Source organism: Rhincodon typus, chromosome 23 (assembly GCF_021869965.1).
Source record: "Rhincodon typus isolate 14 chromosome 23, sRhiTyp1.1, whole genome shotgun sequence".
Lineage (NCBI taxonomy): Eukaryota > Metazoa > Chordata > Chondrichthyes > Orectolobiformes > Rhincodontidae > Rhincodon > Rhincodon typus.
Genome location: NC_063354.1, coordinates 6,218,753 through 6,245,030, shown reverse-complemented (window position 1 = coordinate 6,245,030; position 26,278 = coordinate 6,218,753). Strand labels below are relative to the sequence as shown.

The following is a 26,278-nucleotide window of genomic DNA, read 5'->3' as shown; positions in this document are numbered from 1 at the left end:
ATCCCATGCATCTGCTGGGATTTTGCTGTTAGTCAATAAAGTGGCATGAAGCACAAATCTTCAATGTTCCAAATAAACTTCAATTCAGAACAGACTGATGTAAACATAACATAGATGGTTTTAAAAATGAACAACCCTCTTTTATTTTATCTGCGAGATGATAGGATAATCCACAATTATCCTATCAAGTCTAGCTAAAGTTACCACCATTATGGGGATCAAAATTAACAATATACAGATGCTATTTGAAACTCAAGTTTAGTTTTATGATTAACAGGAACAAAGTGCTTCTATTCCATGAACTAAGTGGTGACACCAATTGATCGTTAACCTCGTAAGACTTCACAGTGGGTAAAACACTATTTACCTTCTGTGCCTTTTGCCTGAAGATTTTCTTCAGCCTCCTTACTATCTTTGTCCTTCTCTTCAGTTTGCTCTTCTGATGTTTCATTGTTTCTCTCAATCTCCATTTGGCTATTATCCCCAGTTTCTCTCTTGGCCTTCTCTGCTTGTTCTGCTGCCTTTTGCTTAACTTCCTCCATCTCTGCTTCTTGTTTTGCTTTCTGCCGCTCCAAAATTTCCTCTGAGGAAGAGAGTGGAGATTTATTTTAGTACTATAGACAGGCTAACTCTGCTATTTTATATGGCATCAAAAAAAAAATCAAATGTGCACTTCCAAGTTGATGCCCAAAATGCTAACAGCTCTAACTTGATTCAATAATGCTCAATTTGTATCAAATTGATGTCACCAATCTCTGCATTAAAAACTCAAGAGCTCTTTAGGCCTACAGTCAAAGCAGGGAATAATGTGCAAAAACCACGAGACAATACTTGCTCAATCAGAAAGCAAGAAATATTTATAAAGATAGCTCACAAACGTTTTACTTCTGAGATTCAATTGAACATATATTCAGTAATTCTAGCAAAAAAGTAACATTTTTCAAAGGAAAGAATATCCAATCTACAGAAACAAAGTAATAATTACTTAATTAGAAATCTTAAAATCATTAACAGCAGATTAAATTATTTCAAAAAGTGAGTCAGAACTAACCATTCGGCACCGATAAATTGGTAAATCTTAGACAGCAGCACAGGATTAGAAACAATGCACCCTCACAGCAATTTGAACCTAAGAACCAGGAGCAGGAGTACAAGTGGGCAATTCAGCTCCTCAAGCCTGCTTCGTCATTTGATGTGATCATGGCTAATTCTATCTCAACCTCAACTCCACTTTCCTGTCGCTCTTCATAACCGTTCAAACCATTGCTAATTAAAAATCTATCTCCTCCTTAAATTCAATGTTCCAGGATGCACCACATTCTGGGGTAGTGAATTCCACAGATTTGCAACCCTTTGAGGGAAGTCATTTCTCATCTGCTTTAAATCTGCAATGCCTTATTCTAAAACTATAAGCTCTCACTTTACATTGCCCCACGAGAAAACATCCTTTCTACATCTGCTTTGTCAATCCCCTTTAGCATCTTGTATACTTCAATCAGATCACCTCTCAATCTTCCAAACTCCAGACAGTATAAGCCTAAACTGCTCAATTTCTCATCAAAAGACAAAGCCCTCATCTCTGAAATCAAGAGTTAAGAACCAAGAGGAATAGGCAATTCAGCCTTGATCAAGGAACAGGTTCAGTGCCTTAACAGTCCGACATTCCAACCTCACCTACAAACTACTACACTGGTCAGGACAGTGAAAAGAAAGAGATAAGCGAGAGGGCAAAAGACAGAGGCATCCTGAACTATTTCCACACTCATAACAATGACTTGCTTGAACATTCCAAATAGATGGGGAACAACCACTACTTGAAAACGTTATATTAAAATTTTAAAGGGACTTCAAGTGTCAAATGAACACAATCATTCCACCTACATATATAATAAAAACCAAAAAAGAGTTCTGACGAAGGGTTACTGGACCCAAAACATTAACTCTAATTTTTTTCACAGATGCTGCCAGACCTGCTCAGCTTATCCAGCAACTTCTGTTTTTGTTCCAGATACATAATAATGCTTTCCAGAATAGTGAGGTATATCAAAGAAGACAAAAGAATTGGAATACAAACAATGCATTATTAATAAAAGGAGAAAGGAATAAATCAACAAATCCACTTGGTTGAGGGGCAGAGGGGGACAGAGTAAAGAGGGGCTTTTTTTTAAAAAAATGGAGCCCTAGTGGAGCTCTCTAATGTGATCATCATCATGACTTCCTGAATGGATTAGGTTAATTCAAATTCAGCTACCATAATCCTCCGAATAAAGGGGCAAGAAACATTTTAGTACAAGAGTAAAGGCCTTCCAAAGAGGAATGTGATACATCAAACTAATCACTATGAGTTCCTATATTGCTTAAATCAAAGAAAATTTAGTTACCATAATCCCCTGAATAAAAAGAATTTCCTTAGTGTCAATTTCTTAGCACTGTATTTGATATTACCGTACTGCAGTTAGCACTGTTCCATAGTTTAGGGGAGTAAAACCAGATAACTTTGAAATTATTGAAGTGCTAGAATACAAAAAAAAAGGAGTATATAACTTGCTTTTCACGATTTGAGGACTCTTTCAATTAAAATTTGAACAAAGTCGTAGGGATGCTGTTGGAGAAAATTTTGGAGGGAATTAAGTTCTGAGAATTAAGATCTAAGGAAGGGTCACCGGACCAGAAACATTAACACTTTTTTCCTTCACAGATACTGCTAGACCTGCTGAACTTTTCCAGCATCTTTGTTTTTGTTCCTGGAGAGAATTAACCTGCATTTGGAGGTGCAAGGTTTGATCAAGGATAGTCAGCATGGCTTTGTCAGACGGAAGTCATGCCTAACAAATTTATTTGAATTTTGAAAAGTGGTGATTAGGTGCGTAGATAATTGTAGTGCAATTGATGTAATTCATGTGGATTTCTGATTTACACGGAAAGTGATAAATAGGGCACATGGGAGATCCAGCAGAACTTGGTAAGTTGGATCCAAAATTGGCTTAGTGGTAGGAGACAGAAGGTGATGATACAAGGTTGTTTGCGTAACTAGAATCTGGTGTCCAGTGGTATATCACAGGGATCAGTTCTAGATACCTCACTGCTCGAGATATACGGGGATGACACTGAGTAAGTTTGTGGATAATACAAAGATTGGCCAGGTGGTTGACAGTAGAAGATCATCTTGGATGAAAGCAGGATACAGACGGATTCGTCAGATCAATGGCAGATGGTATTTATCACCAATAAGTGTGAAATGGTACACTTTGGAAGAAAGGGAATACTCAATGAATGGAAGATCATTAGGAAGTTCAGAGTAAGAGGGAGCTCAGAGTGCTTGTCCACAGAAACCTGAAGGTGGCAGGACAGGTTAACAGATCAGTTAAGGCAGTAAAAGGGACATTTGCCTTTATCAGTTGTGGCATACATTATAAGAACAGGGAAGTTAAGTTGGACCTGGACAGGATGTTGGTTAAGCCACAGCTAGAACACTATGTGCAATTTAGTCAGTGCACTATAGGAAGGATGTGATTGCACTGAAGTGGTGCAGAGGAGATTCACTTGGATGTTGCTTGGGATGGATCAGTCTAGCTAATGAAGAGGCTGGATAAGCTTAGGGTATTCTCTATAGAGCAGAGAAGGCCGAGAGGTGACCTCTCAGGAGGAATGTAAGATTGAGGGGCATGGACAGTGTGGATAGAGATCAACTGTTACCCATTATTGAAGGGTTAATATCAAGAAGGTATAATTTTAGGGTTAAAGGCAGGATTAGAGGGGATTTAAGGGGAAAATAACTTCACCCAGAGGGTGGAAATCTGGAATGCACTGCCTGGAAAGGGTGGTTGAGGCAGAAAGTCTCACACCGTTTAAAAAGTACTTGGATAAGCACTTGAAATATCATAACATTCAAGGCTACGGGCTAAGTGCTGGAAAGTGGAAGTAATGTAGTTTATTTGTTGGTGCAGACTCGATGCACCAAATGATCTCTTCTGTACTGTTGATTCTTGTTTTTTTGTGTACCTTCTTTGCAGCCATAACTTTGTATTCCTTGCTCTGTTCAATCTCTCTATGATCTCTGTACGTTATAATCTGCTAGTACTGCAAACAAAACAAAACTTTTCACTGTCCTTAGGTACATATGACAATAATAAATCAAATCAAATCTAAAAGGGGAGAATACCACAAGTCTTCTTCCAGATGACCATGGAGAAAGATTAAGAAGGTGGAGGAGTACTTGTTCCATCTGAGACTGCAGGCCGCTGCAACAACTTGATCTTCTTGTTATGAGTGTGGATAATTTGACTTTAAAAAAAATTTGGCCTGTACTTCACTGTTGCCATTATGAGAGCAGTTTTCAGTGGTGCATCACAGATACCGGTCCCTATAAATGATGACCCCGCGAAGCAATCTTCAGCACCCATCTAATCAGTATTGCTATTAGTTCTCGGTCAATGTAAAAATCAACAGCGTAGCTTTGGCTCAATGGACTAACTAGTTACAATAAATTGTTACTGTCAACAAGTTTAGACATCAACAACTGGGAAGTGTGAAAGAGACAGTTTCACAGACAGAGCAGCAAAATCACCAAATCAATGCAGAGAAATGTTAACGAGTACATTTTGCAAAGAAAGGTCACTGAAGCGAGTATAAGTGGTAAAACTTAATGTTAGAAACCAAAGACATCAAAAGAGCACAAATGAAGCTGAACTTGTATTTGATACTTTTTAGACCACAACTGCATCGTTGTTAGCGAGTACACAAATGAAATGCACATGGTGGAGGATTGTTGGAAGAGGAAGGAACAAAGATAAAAACAAAAGACAAATCTAAGAAGCGAAAATGGAAGGCATAAAAAGGGGTGAAACACAAAATTAGGTCATCCTGCAAAATAAAGCTAAGATGAGGTTTAAAAAGTTTAAATTCTCTATGCCTTAACGTGTAGAGTATTCACTATTCTAATTAGTGGCTCAAATAAATATTGATACAGTTGCAACTACAGACAGACAAAAAGGGAAAGAGGGCAGGGTTGCATTGTTAGGCAAGAACAAACCAATGCAATAATAAGGATGGAAACTGACTTAGAAAACCACGATGCTGAATCTGTATGGATGCAGATAAGAAACACCAAGAGTCAGAAAAATGTTGTCTACAAGCCCCAGTATGGAGATGTAAGGGAAGGGATTAAATAAGAGTGGTGAGCCTGTGGGATTCAGTACCACAGAAAACAGTTGATGCCAAAACATGGTAAGAAGTTGAACATGAAGGAGTTGGATATAAACATGGGCTAAAGGCGTCAACGGATATAGGGGTAAAAGGAGGAACAAGCTGTTGAGTTGGAAGGTCAGCCGTGATGACGAATGGTGGAACTTGTTCAAAAGGGCCAAATGGTTTACTCCTGCCTCTATTCTTCTGTGTTTGTCCATTCTCACTTCTAATCTTAGTCTGCCAACTTAGCTGGTCTCAGCCAGGACAGTACAAGTAAAACTGCCATATGTCTATTTCTTTTTCCAGCAATCAGCCAACATTTCCATTTGTGATCAATATCAGAAACTCTTGGTCAATAAACCGCTAGATCCATCGGTCATTCATGTGTGAATGTTGGCAATCAGTCAAGGTTATGAAGCCTGTTACTGTCCACATACACTGTTGTTTTGCCAATTTCTGTATTCACTTGTGTTGCTTTTTTTTAATGTTAAGGCAGAGTTTATAAAAGGTGCGGTGAGCATGTTTGAGTTTCTGGACCAAAGGTTAATACCTACTGAACTTTTCTTCCCCATATCATATTAATCCAGGACACAAACAACTGAACTCAGTACAAAGGTTAGCACTATATTATGGAGCTAGAAGGCATGCTCTGATTCTGTGATCACAATCAATCAGTTAATTCCATTTGGAAGGATAGTTGTCATATCATTCACTATGTCGCTGTTGCAGAAATTCTTCTATTCAGAGGCAACAAAATACAAACACCACTTAAAATAAAAATAAATTGACAGTAGAAGTACAAGATCTTGTGGAAAGCTGGGATATGGTGACGACTGCTAGGCTAATAATTCAGAGACCCAGGTAATCTTCTGGGAAATGAGGTTTGAATCCCATCATGCCAGATGGCAGAATTTGAATTCAATAAAAATCTGGAATTAGAAGTCTAGTGATGACCATAAAGCATTGCCAATTGTAGTTTTAAAAAAAAGCCCTGGTTCACTAATATAACTTTTATGGAAGAAAACTAGCATCCTTATCTGGTCTGGCATTCATGTGACAGCGATGGAGTTGACGCTTAACTCCCTTATTATCAATCATGAGAAAGGAAAGAAATGAAACTGGGCAGACCACCTGGCTTCGACTGAGTCGCTGGAAACAACACTGGCAAACAGTCCTATCAACCCTTCGGAGCCCTACTTACTACATCTGGGAGCTAGTTCTGCAATTGGGAGAGTTGTCTCGCAGAGTGGTCAATCCTGCCATGGTAATACTAACGGGATCATGCCTGACACATCCTTCGGCTTGTCCCCGACTCACTAGCAGAGGTGGTACCATAATGGAATACAGTTGAGTGGGAATTGGCCCAGGTGTCCTCAAAATTGACTCTAGATTCCATTAAATCTCTCTGAATCTGATCAAACACACGCCACCAAATTAACATTCACGCTATACAAGTCCAGGCATGAATATCTCCAACAAAGGAGTAGATAACCATCATCTCTTGATGTTTAATGGCATCACCATCACTAAAACCCCAACAATCAATATCTTGGTGGTTACCATTGATGAGAAATTGAACTGGACAAGTCTCACAAGTATTGTGGGTACAATAATCAGATCAGAGGCTTGGATTCTCACAGCAAATACCTCACCTCCTGACTCCCCAGAGCCTTTCCATCATCTCTAAGGCACAAGTCAGGAGTGTGATAGAATACTCAGCATCTGCCTCGATGGGAGCAGCTCAAACAACACTCAAGAATGCTGACACCATTTAGGACAAAGCAATCCCTTGAATGGCACCACATCCACAAAATGTTCACTTCCCCTACCACCAACACTCAGTAGCAGCAGCGTGTACTATCTACAAGGTGCACTGCAGGTATTTACTAAGGCTCCCTAGACAGCATCTTCCAAACCTATAACCCTGGCCATCTAGAAGGATAACAGCAGTAGATATATGGAAACACCACCACCTGCAAATTCACCTCAAAGCCACTCACAATCCTGACTTGGAAAATATCATCATTTCTTCAGTGGCACCTAGTCAAAATCCTGCTCTTCCTGTTGGGAGGAAGCTCGAGAGGTGCAAGGGCACAGAAGGTACTCTGGGAGACCACCATATCCAATACCAAGCGTGACACAGCAGCACAGTCAAGCCCTAAAAAACATAACTACCAGAGTCTACAGCTGGTGGTGAGGCCAAGAAAAAACAAGACTTGACCACACCCTCAAGAATGTGCCTTCCACAGTTGCATCTGAACAGGACAGTATCAGTAAAAGTGACCACCACACAGTCCTTGTTGGCACAACATCCCATCTTCCCATTGAGAATACCCTTCATCGTGCAGTAGTAGTCTTGTACTCCATACAATCTGCAACTTTGTGGCCAGATATAGCACCTACTCTACCATTACAATGAAGCCAGGGGTTCAATACTGGTTCAATGAGAAGTGCAGGAGGGCACCTGACAATGTGGAAAACTACCCAGGTAGGTGCAATACACAAAAAGCAAGGCAAATTCAGCCTGGCTAATTATCACCCCATCAGTCTACTTTCAACCATCACTAAAGTGATGAAAGGTGTCATTAACATTGCTTTCAAGCAGTACTCGCTAAACAATAATCTGTTCATTCAGGTTCAGTTTGGGTTCCACCAATTCCAGGGCCACTCAATTCCTGGCCTCATTATAGCTTTAGTTCAAAAACTCTCCACTGGTTGGAGTCATACTTGGCACAAAAGATGATGGCTATGGTTGTTCGAGGTCACTATCTCAATTCCAGACAACTCTGCAGGAGCTTCCCAGGATAGTGTGCTCTGCCCAAACATCTTGGCTACTTCATCAATGATCTTCCCTCCATCGTGAGGTCAGAAGTGGGCATGTTCGTTGATGACTGCATCAAGTTCAGCACCATTTGTGACCCCATGCAACAATTCAACGAACTTGAACAGTGTTGAGGTTTGGACTGACATGTGATGAGTACCATTCATGCCAAACAAGTGTCAGACAATGACCATCTCCATCAAGAAGGAATCTAAACATCACTCCTTGACAATCAATGGCATTACTGTCACTCAATACCATACTATCAAAAATATTGGGAGGTTAGCACTGACCAGAAACTGAACTGAGCCCATCATACAGGTTCTGTAGCTACAATAGCAAGCGAGGAATCTTTTAGCGAGTAACTCACTTCCCAATTCCCTGAAACCTGTCCCACCACCTACAAGGAACAAGTTAGGAGTGTGATGAAATACTCCCTTCTTGCCTGGATGAATGAAGCTTCAGTAACACTCAAGAAACTTGACTCCTTCCAGGGTATAGCAACCCTCTTCATTGGTACCACATTCGTAAAAATTCACTCCTCCACTACAGATGGTCTGTAGCAACCAAAGGTGTCATATGTACAAGATGCACTGCAGGAATTCACCAAAGCTCCTCAAACAGCACTGTCCAAACCCATTTACACCTCAAAAGACAAGAACAACAGATACATGGAAATTTCAACATTTTCAAGTTTCCTTCCAAGTCACTCACTATCCTGACTTGGAAATATATCGCTGTTCATTCAGTACTGCAATATTCCAAAACTCCCCCATAGAATTGCAGGTCTACCTCCAGCAAACTAACTGCACTGGTTCAAGATGACAGCACACCACCACCTTCTTAAGGGCATCTGGGATGGACAGCAAATACCGGCCTGGCCAAGCCAAGCCAAGCCAAGCCAATGACATCCACATCCTATGAATTTTGTTTTAAAAAGCAGTTCGTTTAAAATGCATTTACATCATTTTTGCTTACGTACTTAAGACATAAATGTATCCCAGTCATGTCACCTCAGTGGATGATAATCATTTGTTAAAATTTGTTATAAAATGAAAACATGAAATTTAATACTAAAATATGAAACACAGTCAAGAGATAAGTGACTAAAATATGCATCCTGTGTTGCTTTGAAATTGGTCACTAAAATAGCTGCAGTTCAGAAAAACATTACAAATATTTTAACTATTGATTTAATTTAAACACATGGTACTTATAAGATTGAGAAAATGAGCTAACCTACAAAATGGAATTAAGATGTTTATTCATTTTGGATAATAAAATTGCTCAGCTATTCAGGAACTAAATTCTCTAGTTAATATTGCTAGAGATGAAACCCCAAAAGATCAAGATAAACAAGTTTAACTTAGTCACGGATACAACCGGAAAATAAAAATAACTTCGCATCATGTAAGAACCAGTCTCCCCATGGAGAAAACTATTTTTCTCAAAATGTAGAAATCTTACACTTGTAAAATAATACAAAACAACAGAACAAAATCATCTTGTGAGGGAGACTAATCCAAAATAGACTATTTATGTAATGCAAGACGACAAAGGAAATAAAAAGTATAAAAATAGTATATAAATGGACTAAGTTTGCATTTTCAAATTTTGCACTTGTAAATGTTAGAACAAAAGTTTACAATGAGAGAGAATTTGGAGGCTTCCCTTTATTTTTATTTTGGGTACCCACCAGCATCCAACTGTAACCTAGAGTAAGTAAATGGTTTTTGCCAATTCTGTACCAATGAAACTTTACAACAAGTCACTAAGTGGTAATTTACAGCATCTGAAAACAAATGACCTATCTGAATTATCAGTTTAAAAAAAAACAGCTTCCCAAACACATCAATGCTGAACAAAAACTCCATGCAAAATTACACCTGTTAGCTGCAAAATAATCTACAAGATCATAAGATGTAGGAGCTAGGCCATTTATCCCAGAATCTGCTCTTCCATTCAATTAGATCATGGCTGATCTGTAGTTCTCAAGTCCACGTTTCTGTCTTCTCTCCATAACCCTTGATTCCTTTACTGATTAAAAATCTATCGATTTCAGCCATGAATATACTTAACAACACAGCTTCGACAGCTGTCTGAGGGTAAAAAAAATCCAGGTTTACAAAACAAACCCTTCCTGTCCAGATATATTACATCTGCTGGTTCCACTTTATCAATCCTGCTCATTACCACCTCAAAGAATGCTAATAACTTTATCAGATATGACTTCCCATTCATTAAGCCATACCGACTCTGCTTGATTATATTGTGTATTTCAAAATGCTCTTCTATTATATCCTTTGTAACAGACTCTTAACACTTTTGCAATGATAGATGTTAAGCTAACTAGCCTTTACTTATCTGAAGCATGAAGGAGCATTTTACAATGACAGTTTTTCAATTCTGTGTGACAGTTCCAGAATTGAAGGTTCTTGGAAAATTACTACTAGTGCATCATCTACATCTATTTCCTTTAATGCCTCAGGATGCATCCCTTCAGTTCCAGATGTTATATTGGGCTTTAGTCTCATTAGTCTTCTTATTACTTTTACTCAAATGATAGTTATTCTATTAGTTCCTACCTGCTTTTGTCCCTTAATTAATTAGCATTTTCTGGAACGCTATTAGTGTCTTCAACAGAGAAGAGTGATATGAAGCTCTTACCTAATTCCTGTCATTTCCTCGTTGCCAATTATTTTTTCCCAGCCTCATTCTATAAGAGGCCTATGATCATTTTGGCCTATCTCTTCCTTTTTATATATTTAAAGAAGTTCTTTCTATTTCTTTTAATAAAATTTGCTGTTTTCTTCCAGTTTATTTCATGCCTTTTTTGGTCATTAAATTAACTTTATAAAAGTTTCTCTATCCTTTGACTTACTTCTTTGCTGTATTATGATTTTTTTTCTTTCAATTTGATTCTCTGCTTAACTACCTCAGTTAACCCTTCTTAGATTATGTACCCAGAATTACAGATGTATAACATATTCTTATTATTTTTGAGATGTGAATTTAAAATCGAGGCAGATGGATTTTGATCAATTTTGAATTTCTTTTTTAAGTTTACAAAGCTCAACAAGTCATTTGGACAGTGACCTAAATGCATCATTTCGAAGACATATGACGGCAGTCAAGTGCCTGGGTGAACCCCTGTAGGATGAATGGATAACATATTTATACGGTTGAGTTTAGGACAGAAGATCAAACACATTAAGGCAATTAGTTTAAGGTTGACTGCAAAACAGAAGGTTCATGGACACTGATGGGGGAATGACTTCTCAGAGGAAAGCATCAACAGCCAAATTCGTTGCCCAATGACTGGTTCGGCAATGAGGAGAGGGAAGGAGAAATAGCAATAGCGGATTCAATTGTAAAAGGAATACAAAGAAGTTTGTGTGGCTGCAAATAAGACACTGCGATGGTATGTTGCTTCCCAGGTGCTTGGGGCAAGAACGTCTTTGACAGACTACTGGTCATTCTGGAGCAGAATTGTGAACGGTCAGAGGTTGTGATACATATCAGTACCATCAACATGCGTTTAAGAATAAAAAAAAAAGGACGAGCGTCCGAAAGTAGAAAATAGGGAGCTAGGAAGCCAATTTAAAAAGTAGGACCACAAGGTAGTGATCTCAGTATTCTTACAAGTGCCACGTGCTAATCAGCAGAAACAGCAGGATAAATCAGATGAATACATAGACGGACAGATAGTGCAAGGGGGATGTTTTCAGACTCTAGCAACATTTGGACCAGTACAAACTGGACACATTGCATCTGGGCATGGCCAGAATGAATGTACAAGAGGAAGTATTTGCTTGTGCAGTTAGGAAGGGTTTAAACAAAAATAGCAGGGGGATAGGGATCTATTCACGAAAACAGAAGAGAGGGAAACAATGGAAAAAAAACAAAAAGAATAGGAAATAAGGAAAATGCTCAGCAGACAATTCCAGGGCAAGAATCAAACAGGGTCATATTGCAAAATAATGCAAATGCAACTAAAAATGTTATAAAGACAAACCTTAAGGCCTTGTGTCTTTAAGCACAGAGCACTTTCAACAAAGTGGATGAATCAGTCACACAAATAGATATAAATAGGTATGATGTAGTTGGGATTATGGAGACCCAGGGTATTCAATTTCCAGGAAAGACAAAGAGGAGAACGAGGTGGTGTAGCATTGATGCATAAAGAGGACATTAACATAATAGCGAGGAAGGATTTTAGCTTTGGTCAAGAGGAATCTGTATGGGTAGGGCTTAGGAACCTAAAGGGGCACAAACATACTATAAGCTATAAGATATAAGATATAGGAGCAGAGCTAGGCCAATTGGCCCATCGCGTCTGCTCCACCATTTGATCATGGCTGATATGTCTCTCAATCCCATTCTCCTGCCTTTTGCCCGTAACTCTTGGCCCTCTTACGAATCAAGAACGTATTTATCTGTCTTAAATAATACAGTGACGTGACCTCCACAGTCTTCTGCGGCACCGAGTTCCACAGATTCACCACTCTCTGTTTGAAGAAATCCCTCATCTCATTTCGAAAATGTCATCCCTTCAATCTGAGGCTGTGTCCTCGGGTCCTAATCTCTCCTACTTGTGGAAACATCTTCCCAACGTCCATTCTATCTAGGTCTCTCAATATTATGTAAGTTTCAATCTGATCGCCCTCCTTATACTTCTAAACTCCAGAGTACAGACCCAGAGGCCTCAACTACTCTTCATATGACAAGCCTTTCATTCCCAGGCTTGTTCCCACAATCCTCCTCTGAACCATTTCAAAGGCCAGCACATCCTTCCAGGGGCCAAAATCTCTCACAATATTCCAAAAGTGGTCTGACCAGAGCCTTCTACAGCCTCAGCAATACACCTCTGCTTTTGTATTCTAGTCCTTTCAAAATGAATGTTAACATTGCATTTGCATTCTTAACTGCCAAATGAACCTGCATATTAACCTCAAGAAAATTCTGAACAAGGACTCCTAAGTCCCTTTGTGCTTTAGATTTCCCTGTTTAGAAAATCTAAGCTTACTATCAAAGAGCATAACCTCACGCTTTCCGACATTGTATTCTGTCACTTCTTTGCACACTTTCCTAGCCTGTACAAGTCCTTCTGCAACCTCCCTGCCTCATACTTCCTATCCTTCTACCTACTTCTGTCTCACCTGCAAACTTAGCAACAATAGCCTCATTCCATCAACGAGATTGTTCCGGTAATAACGTGAACAACAAAGTGGATGAATCAGTCATACAAATAGACATAAATGGGTATGATATAGTTGGGATTATGGAGACCCAGGGTATTCAATTTCCAGGAAGGACAAAGAGGAGAACGAGGTGGTGCAGCATTGATGCATAAAGAGGACATTAATATAATAGCGATGAAGGATTTTAGCTTTGGTCAAGAGGAATCTGTATGGGTAGGGCTTAGGAACCTAAAGGGGCACAAACATACTATAAGCTCTAAGATATAAGATATAGGAGCAGAGCTAGGCAATTGGCCCATCGCGTCTCAATACAGATCCCTGTCCAACTCCATTAGTCACCGGCTGCCATCCTGAAAAAGACGCCCTTATCCTTCCTCTCTGGCTGACTGACAGAAGGCAATCTCCTATCCACGCCAGTAACTTGCCCCTAACACCATGGGTTCTCATCTTGTTTAACAGCCTCCTGTGTGGCACCTGTCAAAGACCTTCTGGAAATTCAAATTGATCACATCCTAAGGAGTGTAGGTATCTAGTACTCATTACCTAAAGGGTGATAGAGGCAGGAACCACTAAGACATTTAAGATAAACACCTGAAATTCCAGATCATACAAGGCTACAGGTCAAAAGCTGGAAAATGAGATTAGAATAGATGAATATCTGATGATTGCCAAAGAGCTATGGACACAATTGGTCGAAGCATCTCATGTTGTGCAGTAAAATCTTTATGACGCTAAGGATTCCAGCATTTCATCAAGACAACTTTCAGCACCTTCTCAAGCGCAATTAAGGATTCACAATCAGTAATTGCCTTGCCAATGATACCAACAGCCCAAGACTTGAAAGAAAGGATCCATTACGTATTTAGTCACTGGTGAATATTAACTTTTCATATGGTCAGCTACTTCCATCGCTTTCAAAGCATTAATGATTTATCTTCACAAAGTTAAATTGAGTGCCCTAACTTCCACTGGGTTCAACCATTGAGCAGTTTGTAGCATACTCACCTGAGTAAGAAGGTTGTAGTTTAAAGTTTCACTTAAGTGACTTGAACACAAAAACCTACCTGTGCCATTCTCAAAGAGTGCTTCACCTTAAGAGCTGTCATTTTTTGGATAAAATATGAAACATGGGGCTTGCTTGCTATCTACAAAATATTCTGTAGCACTGGTCTGAAGAGCAGCAGTGGAGTTTATTCCCATCATTTGGTCAATGTTTATCTCTCAATCGATCAATCCCTAAAGCAGTATTTGATTATTCACTCCTGTTGTTTGTGGAAGCTTGCTGTGGGCAAACTGGCTTACATATTTTCTATATTACAAAACGATCTGTCAGGCTTGCAGTTTGGCATATCTGCGTGTATTAAAAGCTAAATGCATTAACCCACAGGGCTCTGCTCTTTGTAGACAGAAATTACGTGAGCGCACACGGCCTGTTACAACGTAGCTAAACAGGTGACATCCATTCTCTGGTTCATTTCTCAGAGCAATGTCTTGACCAAAATCAATCTGCCTTGTCTAAAAGTTAAAGCAAACATTGCAGTTAACAGTCAGTCAGTCATCATTACATTCTCCACGGCAACACCTCTACTGATCAGAGTACACTTTCCAAGCAATCAACACTTTCCTAGTATACGGTATAATTGTTGTTTTCCCTTCACTTTGGCATTTCTTGCAAATTTTCCTGATAAATGCAAGTCAAAAAGCTTCAAAAGGGTCTTTTTTACAGCTAAACTCAAGTTCTTTGCTGCCAAACAACTAAAGTAATTACACTTCAATACGTACTTTATGACATCCTTAGGTGGTGAAAGGTGCTTTATAAATGCAACTTTTAAAAAACTAATCAATAATCTTAACTCAACATTGCCCAGTTATCTTCCAGACACACTAGTGCAAGTCTCACCACTGTGAAACCTTTACTCTCTTCACTTCTACTTATTCCCTCAAATGAGAATAAAACAAAAATTAGACAAAATTCAAACAAAGTTTAAGTCACTCTTTGCTTCTACCTAGGGAAAACGAAATATTCACTGTGGCACATGGCCAAGTGATCAAATGATCATGCTAAAGTAGTTTGCAAGTAACCCACTGCTCTCAATATTAGTTTGTAGAGTGTTGCCTACCGCCTTGTTGCGTAGGAGCTTGATTCAGAGTTCCCACAACCTGTAATCCTCCCCAGCCTGGCTCCGTGGAGTCCCCATTTCCTAAATGAACACGAAAGGGGAGAAAAGAAAACGATTGAAGAAAAAACAAATTGGAAACAAAAAGATAAATTAACCTCTGGAGGAGTGAGACAGGTAAAGGAAGGACGCTGAGAACATAAATTTAAGAAATATTACCAAGATTAAGGAACAAAATATGGGGAAAAAAATATTGACAAATCTGAAAGAAAACATAATTAAGATGAAGATTCATGAACAAATGAAGTGAAAGATACCTGAGCGCCCAACTGCCAAAGCCCTTTTAAAGCTACATCTAGACTTCACTAGGCAAATCTCATATCAGCGTGCAACATACTTCCACGAATCCTTCAAGACATTCCTCTTAAGGCCAGTTTTGTCCTTAAAATTCTACCAAGATTTTCAATAGAGAAACACTGCAACATTTCATCTTTAATGGCAAGCAATTCATGAAAAATAAATTGTACTTCAATTCTAACTCGAAAAAACATTCCTTTCAAAGGAGGACTTCCGATTTAAACTACTGAGAGCTATCAATAGTTCTCAGGGTACTTGGCCATCAAAGCAAAGCTGCTTTATCTTAGAATCAGACAACGAGCATATATAAAGTATTGGATAATAGAGACCACTCAAGTCCACACTGAGAAGTGAATGCATTTGTATTCTTTCTTCATGCTCAATATCTGGAATAGTCGGAATCACTCCAGAGCCACACTCTATAAAGGTATGATAGATTTTGAAAGGTGATGACACCTTGGTTAAGCAAGTAACGGACATCCGACTGACGTGAATTCTCAGGCTCAAATCCAACTTGAAGCCAGATCTGATCTCTTAAACATGGCCGACATAAAACCAAATGTACAAGTTCAAAAACTCAGAAATATCTACTGCTTAGTGTTGGATAGCTCAATGGAGCATAATACCACTTCTTCAGCTGTGATTCAGTTGCCAACACGGTCAGCGTTTAAAACATCATGGGTTGAAGTCTTACACCAGAAACTTGACATAATCTAGACTGAGACTCAGCACCACGCTGTGCAAAAGCTGCATTGTCAAAATTACATACTACCTTTCAGATGAGACAACTAACCAAAGACCAAAATGTGCAAGAAAGAGTGGACAAGTTTCCAAAGACACTATTTCAAAGAGCAGGGGTAGTCTCTCTATTGGTTCATCTAATATTTACACTTCAACCAACAGTACTTGAATGGATTATCTACTCATCACATTGCTGTTTGTGGAACCTTGCCACATGCAGTTTAGCTGCTGTGTTTCCTACATTACAGCAGTGACTCTACCAAAAGTACTTCATTCACCAAAAAGCACCTTAGAATAACTGTGAATCACTGAAGCCATGAAAAGAGCTGAAAAAAATAGCAAATACTTGCTTGACTTCAGAATTTTATTACAGTTTTGGAGCAAGAGCTTTGCTATCCAGCCCAGCATTAATTGCGTATCCCTAACTGCCTTTCAGAAGGTATTGGTGAACCACCTTCTTGAACCAATCCAATCTATCTGGTTTAAGTACATCCACAGTGCTGTGGGAGAAACAAGCTCTTAAATTTCACCACAATGACAGTTAAAGAATCACAAAATACCTCCAAATTCAAGATTGGGTTTGAATAAGAAGGGAACTTAAAAATTGTAGTATCCACATGCAGCTGCTGCCCTTATTCATCACTTATTTATCCAGGTCGTACAAGTTGTTGCTTTGGAAGATGCCTGTGAAAGGAGTCTTGATATACTGCTGCAATATGTCTCATAGATGGCATACTGCTGTCCAAGCCAGAATTTGGTCCAGTCTTGCTTCATGTTAGTAAAGACTGCTTCAGTACCTCATACAGAACATCACAATCATTGAAAATCTCCATATCTGACCTTGCATTGCGGGAAAGGTCATTGAAGAACAAGATGGATTAGGCTAAGACATTACTCCAAGGAACTATGGCAGCATTGCCCTGGTGAAGAGATTGGCCTCCACCAACCAATGCCATATTTCTCCATGTTAGGTATGGTGCCATACAGTTGATGTTTGTCCCCATTACCAGTAATTTCAATTTTACTCAGGCTCTTTGGTATTGCTCTTAATCAAATGCTACTTATATTTCAAAAGCAGTATTGTCTGCCTCTGAAATTATGCTCTTTGGTTAAGTTTGGACCAAGACTGCAACATTATCTGGAGCTGAACGACTCAGAAAACTAGATAACACTGTCAAGGACAACTTCCTTCAACTTGCTGATGCAGAATTAATCGGCCAGATTGGAAGGACAAAATATACCTAGACAATTTTCCACAAGTCAGGTCGTTACCAGTCTTGCAGCTTTACTGAAACAGCACATCTAGCTCTGAAACTCAAACCTTCAACATGACAATTGGGATACTGTCAGGACTCAGCAGTTACGCTATTCAATGCTTGTGGTTATTTCTCAACATCATCTGGAGTTAACTGCTTATTGGCTCTTTCAACACCTGCTGGGACCCTCCTGCAGTGCAGTGGCAATGTCCCTACCCCAGACCTGAAGGCGCACGTTCAAGTCCCACCTGTTCCAGAGGTGTGTAATAACATCTCTGAACAGGTTGATTAGAAACAGGTTCAACACCTGCTGCAGTCTCAATTTGGCAAAACCTTTCCTTCAGGACTTGGCCAACTTATACACTGGAGTCACTGAGCCAGTATGAAACTCCAACTCCACCTCCGTGCTCATTGCAAGCGGTATTCAACATCATGGATCACCGATTCAGCTGAAAGAGGGCTGCTGTTGATAATCAGCACAGGCTTTCCCTGCTTGTGCTTGACTTGATGACATGAAATTTTGGGGGTCTGAAATTGTTGTGAGGACTCCTAGGGGCAGCCTTTGCAAAAATGCACTGCTGTGCCACCACCTCTGCCGGATCTGTGCCGTCAGTGGAATAGGACATTACCATGATGATCATGATGGAAGGAATACGAGATACTGACTTTAAATGTATGATTTCGTGAACATACATTGAGCTGCGACTTGACCAGTCTATGGACAGCTTTTCTAATTTTGGTACAAGTCCCTGTGTTCAGCGGGGATGATGATACAGTGTCAAAGAAAAACAGCAGCCATTTCTAGCACCTAGATTAGCGCTAGGTTGTCTGTATGATTTTTCAGTTACTTGGTTTGAATCCAGCCCAGATTGGCAAAATGAAATTCCCAATTTTTTTGTAGTTTAGATTGCAGTTTTAAATAATAACACGTCAATAAACTTTCTTACTCAGGGACTTCAAGGATGGGTGCTGTAAGAAACAAAAACAACAGGGGGAGCTGTTGATACTTGCTTTAGGGAATTTCTTGCAGCAGTCTAGATAGATTTACACTATTCACCAATTTCTATACATTAATTCGGTGACTACAAAGTGATAGTTATGCCGTGATAGTTATGCCAAAAGGAGTGAAATGTCCCAATGCCTCATAAATGACAGTGACATTCACATTAACTATAATTCCTTAGTCACCATAACCAAAGTTAAGTATTGGTAAAATATATTATTTTACATAACTGAGTTTCAATACATCAGTACTGTCTTCTGAAACCAATGACTCATAGCACAGGGACAAAATGTGTTATGGACTAAAACACAAACCACAACTAACATTACAGAGTCATCAATTGAGATCCACAGCGCAGTAAAGGCCCTTCAGCCCATCGCATCCACATTAGTCAAAAATAACCACCTGACTATTGTAAGTTGATTTTTCAGCTTGGCTCATAGCCTTGTATGCCTTGTCATCAGAAGTGCCCATGGGATTTCGAAATCACAATTAAAAATGTAACCCAATATATAACATTACAGACTTTAATGCTGTTCTATTTCACAAGGCTTGTGGATTTTTACACAAGTTTAATAAAGGAAATTCATCTAAAGTTTGCAAAACTAGCACTGGCAACACTGAATCATTTTGGCCTTAAGACGACCCTACTGTGGGTCTTTTTTTTTGGGCAGGGGCATGTGGTTTGGAGATAATAGGTTTAAAAAAGTGTTAATACATTAAAGCCATTGTTTAACTAACTGATCTACTTCAAGTGCTGTTGTAATGAAAATGACTGTGGCATGCTTTGTTAAAATTAGTTTCTCAATACCTTGTGTCTCTACAGATAATGGTAGGTATTATACATGTGTACACTGTTAAGTGCAACAGAAGGAATGTATCAGCAGAGAAGAAAAATCAGTGAATAATTGTAGTTTCACTGATTACTTTCAGTAATCCTATACTCCTGCAAAACCTTCCCATATCCCACAGTTATTTCCCTCGCTATCATGGTTTGACAATCTCTTTATCACAGCAGTTAAGTGTACCATATGAAATCATGGAGACAGTAAGGACTGCAGATGCTGGAAGTTAGAGCCAATAAATGTGGAGCCGGAAAAGCACAGCTGGTCAGACAGCATCCGAGAAGCAGGAACGTCAACATTTCCGGCTGTGCTTTTTCAGCTCATATCAAATCATACCTATTGAAATCCCAATGGTGCTACATGCCCCAAGACCTTCATTTAATCTCTGCCAAGACTAATCTGCATGCAGTAGCATTAGTGCCACAACAGGCAAAACAAGTTAAGATTGCTAATGACAAATAATTTATTTAGCCAAATAACCAAATTCAAAATGAGCTGGCAGCAAAGCTTGATGTACTAACAAGCTGCACCAATGAAGGGGGATTTGGGTTCTCACCTTAACCTTCCGCAAAGGATGGTTCCCAGGTAGAGAATCGTGGCAGGATAGTACAATTTCAGGATGGGGACTGTGGGGATGGAAGCGCCAAGATAGGTGCTGATTGAGTAGTTAAGTGTTTTTGTCTGGAAGAAATACAAAGAGAAAAAAGGAATAGAAAAAGGGATAGTGTGAAAATCCAACTCAACAAGTCGTGTTGAAATTGGCATTGTCAAAGCCCCATAGGGATGTAAGTTTCTCAGTAAGTGGAATACTATTTGGAACAGGGAAAAGAAATCAGATTTAAGTAAGACCAAACAATCATCCACTTCAAAATGACAGATATCAGTTCAATATAAACTCACATTTGTGACCATAAACTTCTGCCATTATTTTGTAAACATGGAGAAAAACTACAGTATTTGCCATATAAATTAATGCTTAGTCATTAAATATCAAAAATAGATCTAAAAGTAAGCTTTCCAGCATCAAAACTATGCAGAATGTTTAAAAATTATTTATTCACAGACAGATCTATTAAACTTTGCTAACTAAATCAAGAGTTGCAGAAGATTACAGTAAGCAATGGCAAGCATTACAATTTGATTACAAAAATATCAACAGTCCCTGGATCACCAAGATACTTATTGCATTTTAGGGACTTTGCATCTGAAATGAGAACATACCAAATATCTTGGTTCCATCTGAGAAAGGCTAACATTTGAAGCCACATTAATGAAGCATGTCCAGTTGAAACAAAGTTGCCATGGCTAAACACCAACTCTTACTTAGCTTATGAGTTTAAAGATATTGACTACCTGAACAGTTTGATAGCAGAAACAGAGGACCATCCAATGCCAATTAAACTGCAGCTGAGAATAAATTTAACAACTTCCATAGCAAAAAAAAATCTTTTTCTTATAAAAGCAAGGAAAAAAATTAATTTCACCAAAACATCCAGTTCACACAGCAGTATGTATCAAGGATCGAAACAACTTTTTCCTCTCAAACATGGATGATGTAATTGCGCAACCCCTAAAATACTCTGCCGTAGCTAGATACGATGACAACTTAAAAACAATGCACTATTGCTCAGCTTCCAGGTTGAATCCAGAGGTCATCTATTTACGGATTGTCAAACTGACTGCAATAGCTAAACATCAATTTCAAGATCACTTCAATAATTCAGCAAAAAAAAAATCAATTCAATATAACAAATAATTGCTTGGTAGTAGAGTTTAAACATTGCTAAAAGGACACAAGAAACCATTGCTTTTTCATCATGCACTCATCAGGACTAGGACGCAAAAAAACTGATTTGAAAAAAGGGTCACCTGTTTATACAGACTGAAAAGAGGGTGCTGATTTGTTGGACCATCATCGGTTGCATCTCCACACCAATTCTGTGCCTGCTCGAGACTTAATATTTTAGTCTAAGCAAGCACAATGATAGACAAACTTTGTCAGCAAGCCATTTGATTCTCCCCAGTGTGCAACAGGTCTGTATTCAACAACTGAACAAAGCATCCTCTATTTATTCTGTAATGGATATTACAGAAGAGTATCAACCAACAATTTTAAATCCAAAAAACAGACACGTCAGCATTCTTCTTCATATCAACTTCACTTACCATTAGCTGCACTAAGACAAGATTTATTATTGCCACGAACTTTATTGGTCAATTCCTCTGTAATGTCCATATGCCGATGAATTTCATCACGCATTTCTTCCAGTATTCTGCAGAGGTCATATTCCCAGTATTCTTTGTCCAAAGATTCAATGAGTTCAGCCAACTGTACCTTTGAACTGTAATACCATACTTTCTTATCCTTTTCATCTTCTTTATCTTCTTCACTGTAAGAAAAATACATCAAATCATATCAAGAAGCGTTCTATGGCATTCAGGCTGAGTTGCCAGACACACAAAAGGATGGTTTGGCTACATTAGGTCAGAATGAAGCAGCAGCCTTAAGTCACATTATCACAGTAGTTTTCCTCCCCAAAATGTATAAATCTGGAGAGGTATAAAGTGATTTTTTTACTTGGATCGATCAGAGTTGAGATTCAAACTTCGCTAACAAAATCAAAACAGCAAATGTTGATAATCATCAGCAGATGTAGCAACATTGATGGTAAAAGGCAGCTAATGTTTCAGGTTGTTGACTTTTTATGTGAACTGTTCTGACCAGTTCTGACAAAAGTTACCCATCTGAAACATGAACTGTTTCTCCATTGATGCAGCTAAACGAGTGAATATAATCAACATTTCTTGTTTTTATTCAGATGTTGGAAATGTGAATAATTTACTTTTGTACAGTCACCTAATTTTTACTGAGTTCTTTGAACCATAAGGCAGAGGAGAAGTTTGCCCATTCATCCCATTGAATCTGCTCCACCATTCAATGAGATCATAGCTGATCTCAATCCTGAAATCCACTTTCCTGCCTTTTCCCCAAAGCCCTCGATTCATTAGCTGATGATAAATTTCTCAGCTTGAACATACCCAATCATCCAGCCTCTTTCACACTCCACAGCAAAGAATTCCACAGATTAACTACCTAAAGAAGAAACTGCTCCTCATCCCTTTCTTATATGGCTGACCCCCTATCCTGAAGTTATGGCCTCTGGTCCTAGAATCAAAGAAACAACCAGTCCGCATCTACTCTATCAGATCTTTTATATTTTACTAAGGTCACCTCATTCTTCTAAACTCCAATGAGTACAAGGCCAATCTACTCAACTCTTCTCATAAGAAAATCCCTCCATATTCTGAATCAACCTAGTGTACCTTCTCTGGACAGCCTCCAATGGCAGTATACCTTTCCTTAGGCAAGGGGATCAAAACTGTTCGCAGTATTCTAGTATCTTGCATAGTTTCAGGAATATTTCTTGATTTTCATATTCCATTTCCTTTGAAAGTATGGACAACACTCTACTTGTCTTCCCTACTACCAGCTGAACTTGGATGTTTAACTTCTTGCAATTTATGCATGAGCACTCCCAAATACCTGTGCTAAAACTTTCCACAGTCTTTCTCCACTTAAATAATATTCAACCTCATTATTCTTCCTGCCAAAGCACATAACCTCTCATTATATTCAAATTTTCAAGTTTTTGACCACTCGCTGAATCTGTTAATATCCTTCTGCAGACTGTGTCTTCCTTCTTACTTGGCTTTGACCTATTTTTGTGTCATCTGCAAACTTGGCTATTGTACTTGACCCAAGTCATTAATCTAAATGTTGTAAATAATTATGGCTCCACAATTGATCCCTGCAGCATTCTAATAGGTACAGGCCACCATCCTGAAAATGCTTCCCTTAGCCCAACTCTCTGCTTCTATTAATTAGTCGATTCTCCATCCATGCTAATAGGCTATCCCCAACACCAGAAGTTCTTATCTTCATAAGTAGCCAAACTTAAGTAGCACCTTATCAAATGCCTTCTGAAAATAGAAATATCCTACATCGCTTTATCTATCCTGCTTGGTACCTTCTGAAAGAATTCTAGTAAATTGGTCAGACATGATGTCCCCTTCATGAAGCCTTGCCTACTCTGCTGGATTATTGTATATGTTTCTAAATGCTCTGCTATTACATCCTTTATAATAGACTCTAATATTTTCCCAATAATAGACATTAAGATAACTGGACTACAGTTATACTTCTTTATAAACATCAAGATTTATCAAGCCTTCCAAGACTACTTAAAAGCAGACTGGGGAAAATAGTTGTTTCCCACCTCCAGCGGATGTCAAGCACGCAGATGTTCGGACAGAACATGAATAGATTCAGCTAACATGTTGAAAGCTTTTTAGCCTCTTTGGTTAACATAGGTAGGTTTAGCAAACTGCGTAAATTTTAAACCCCAGATGTGAGTTTCAAGTACTTAACCTCCGAAAATATATTGCTGAACTTTTTAAACACAGAAATTGTATACTAAGTTTAGCCTCTTGCTGAGACCCAGGTACATGCATCTAAACGAAAACAGTTTCAGCCAATGTGACATCTTCCAAAGTCAAGGATAGATTTCTTTTCCCCCCAAGTTATGGACTTTGGAGATATATTGTATTGTGTACAAAGTACATTTTTTAATCATCAAGTAGGGTTCTTTTAAGTTCAACAGGAATAATATTGAAATACGTTATGTTAGGTATTTTTCCACCAATTGATGCATTGTAATGCTGGACAAAAGTCACATCTACCCTTCCCCACACTTAGTACCTCTGCGACAAGTAAATTTGATTTTGGAACAGTGGTCTGAAGCCATAATCTTGTTGTTGAGGAGAATGTTTCCTATAATTGATGTGCTAGGATTCCTTAATTACAAAAAATTCTGAATGTGGTTATTGAGAAAAAGACTTGACTGAAGTCTAAAAAGACAGACACACTGAATAAAATCCTTCACTGAATATTAAACAGAATTTTACTGTAATGAGAATGCCAGAAACTACAAACCAGAGGCAGCAGGAATTTCCCTGGGCTTCTTTACAACTTGAAATATCTCCCATAATTTTGGCATAAACTTCAGGGTGCATAAATAAGGATTCCGTTGATTCAACTGCAGCCAAAACAGGAGAACCGGAGGATAATTCTGTGACAGATTTGCAGCAATTCTTTATGTTATATATTCACTCATGAATTCTGAAAGTGTCACCCATGTAGAACACATACACCGTTGGTGCCACACTCTAAGAACTGAAACTGTAAGATAAACATCATGTAACAACTACAAATTTTTTGTGGGCAAAAAAGCCCTCTTCATTTCACGCTTGAAAAATGAGATAACACCCATGTAGTGAGGCCTCATCCATAAATTCTCCATAGCATCACTTTATCCTACCAACTGTTTTAGCTCTTTATTTTTGCAACTTGACAAATTTCGATTATGGTGCATTCCTCCTCTCCTGTCCATTTGGAATATAGGCTCGTAAATTTTCTCCCAACACTCCACCTCCACGTTATTTAATTTCCCCTAGCTCTAAAAGCCTTCCTGAAATCTCTTCAGCCTTACCTAAAACACTAACTTCCTGTTAAGGACCTTCAAACACTTACAAACATGTCTGGTAGATGCAAATGCTTCATAGATGGAAAGCAGGAGTTGTTTTTTTAAGTACTGTGATAATGTTTAATTGCCCAGTCTAAGGATACCAATAACACCCTCAATGAATTCCCAACAGCAATGTGCTACATAACAAGTTTGTGAATCTGGTGTTACACACAAGTAGATTAAATATACTGAAACTCCACAGGATCAACAGCATTTCACACACTGAAAACACAAATTATTCATTGCAGCCACTTGTTTTGCACCTTTATTTGCTACAACATTGGTCTTAAAACAATTTCATAGCAAAGCAGAGTGTCAGTATAACAGTAAAAGTTGCACAGCAACATGTCATGCATTCACTTCTGAAGATTTTTCACACCTGTTGTAAAAATGTATTTTACATTAACATTGCAAACCACAGAACACTGAAAATTTACATGTAAAATTACCATACATTTTATTTAAATTATCTTATGCAGAAGTCAACAAGCTGATAAACCTACCAAGTATCGCCTATGTTCAAAGGTTGTACTGTTGAAGGATATGGCTAGAGTGAATGTTACATCTTCAAAAGATGTAGCTTCATTCACATTACACCCATCTTGTTATATACCATGAATGCTTTTCTTTCCTCCTTAGTTCAATTTACCAGAGAACCCACAGAAGTTCTATGATGCTCATTCCTGGGAAATTCAGTGGCACCAAACTTCAAGATAAATGCACCACATAATGCATGCAACAAGTATAATTCGATTGTTTGCATGTTTTACTTACCCATTAAATTCCTGCACTTTTAAAGGTGTTAGATTGGGTTTGCATGCACTCTGTGCTTCTAATGAAGAAAAATGTCTCAAGATGTTTCAGAAAAGCAAGGAAAATCGTGGAGACAGCCAAAATTGGAGATATTGATGTTGAGGGGATGGTAATTGTGCCTTGGTCAAGGAGATGATTTTCAAGGAGTATCTTACACTGCACAATCAACACAGAATGACAGAATCTCTGCAGTGTAGATTGAGGCCTTTTGGTCCATCAGGTCTGCACTGACCTTCTGAAGAGTATACCACCCCCATCCTATCCCAGTATTTAAATGACTAAAGAAATAAAACTAAGAGCAAGAAAAGCCAAAGAGGGTCCATCAGACTATTTAATATATAAATGCAGTAGC

The 26,278-nt window shown here is 38.7% G+C and overlaps 1 protein-coding gene across 1 annotated transcript in view; it reads right to left on the bottom strand.

Annotated features, from left to right (window-relative positions):
* Positions 1 to 26,278, bottom strand: part of LOC125485873 (nucleosome-remodeling factor subunit BPTF-like) — a 76,376-nt gene that overhangs the window by 21,525 nt on the left and 28,573 nt on the right. The window contains exons 3-5 of the mRNA XM_048610993.1: positions 21,695 to 21,918; positions 15,330 to 15,410; positions 368 to 583 (exon numbers count right to left, since the gene is read on the bottom strand). Coding sequence (XP_048466950.1) covers positions 368 to 583; positions 15,330 to 15,410; positions 21,695 to 21,918 — 521 coding nt within the window. The remainder of the gene's footprint in view (positions 1 to 367; positions 584 to 15,329; positions 15,411 to 21,694; positions 21,919 to 26,278) is intronic.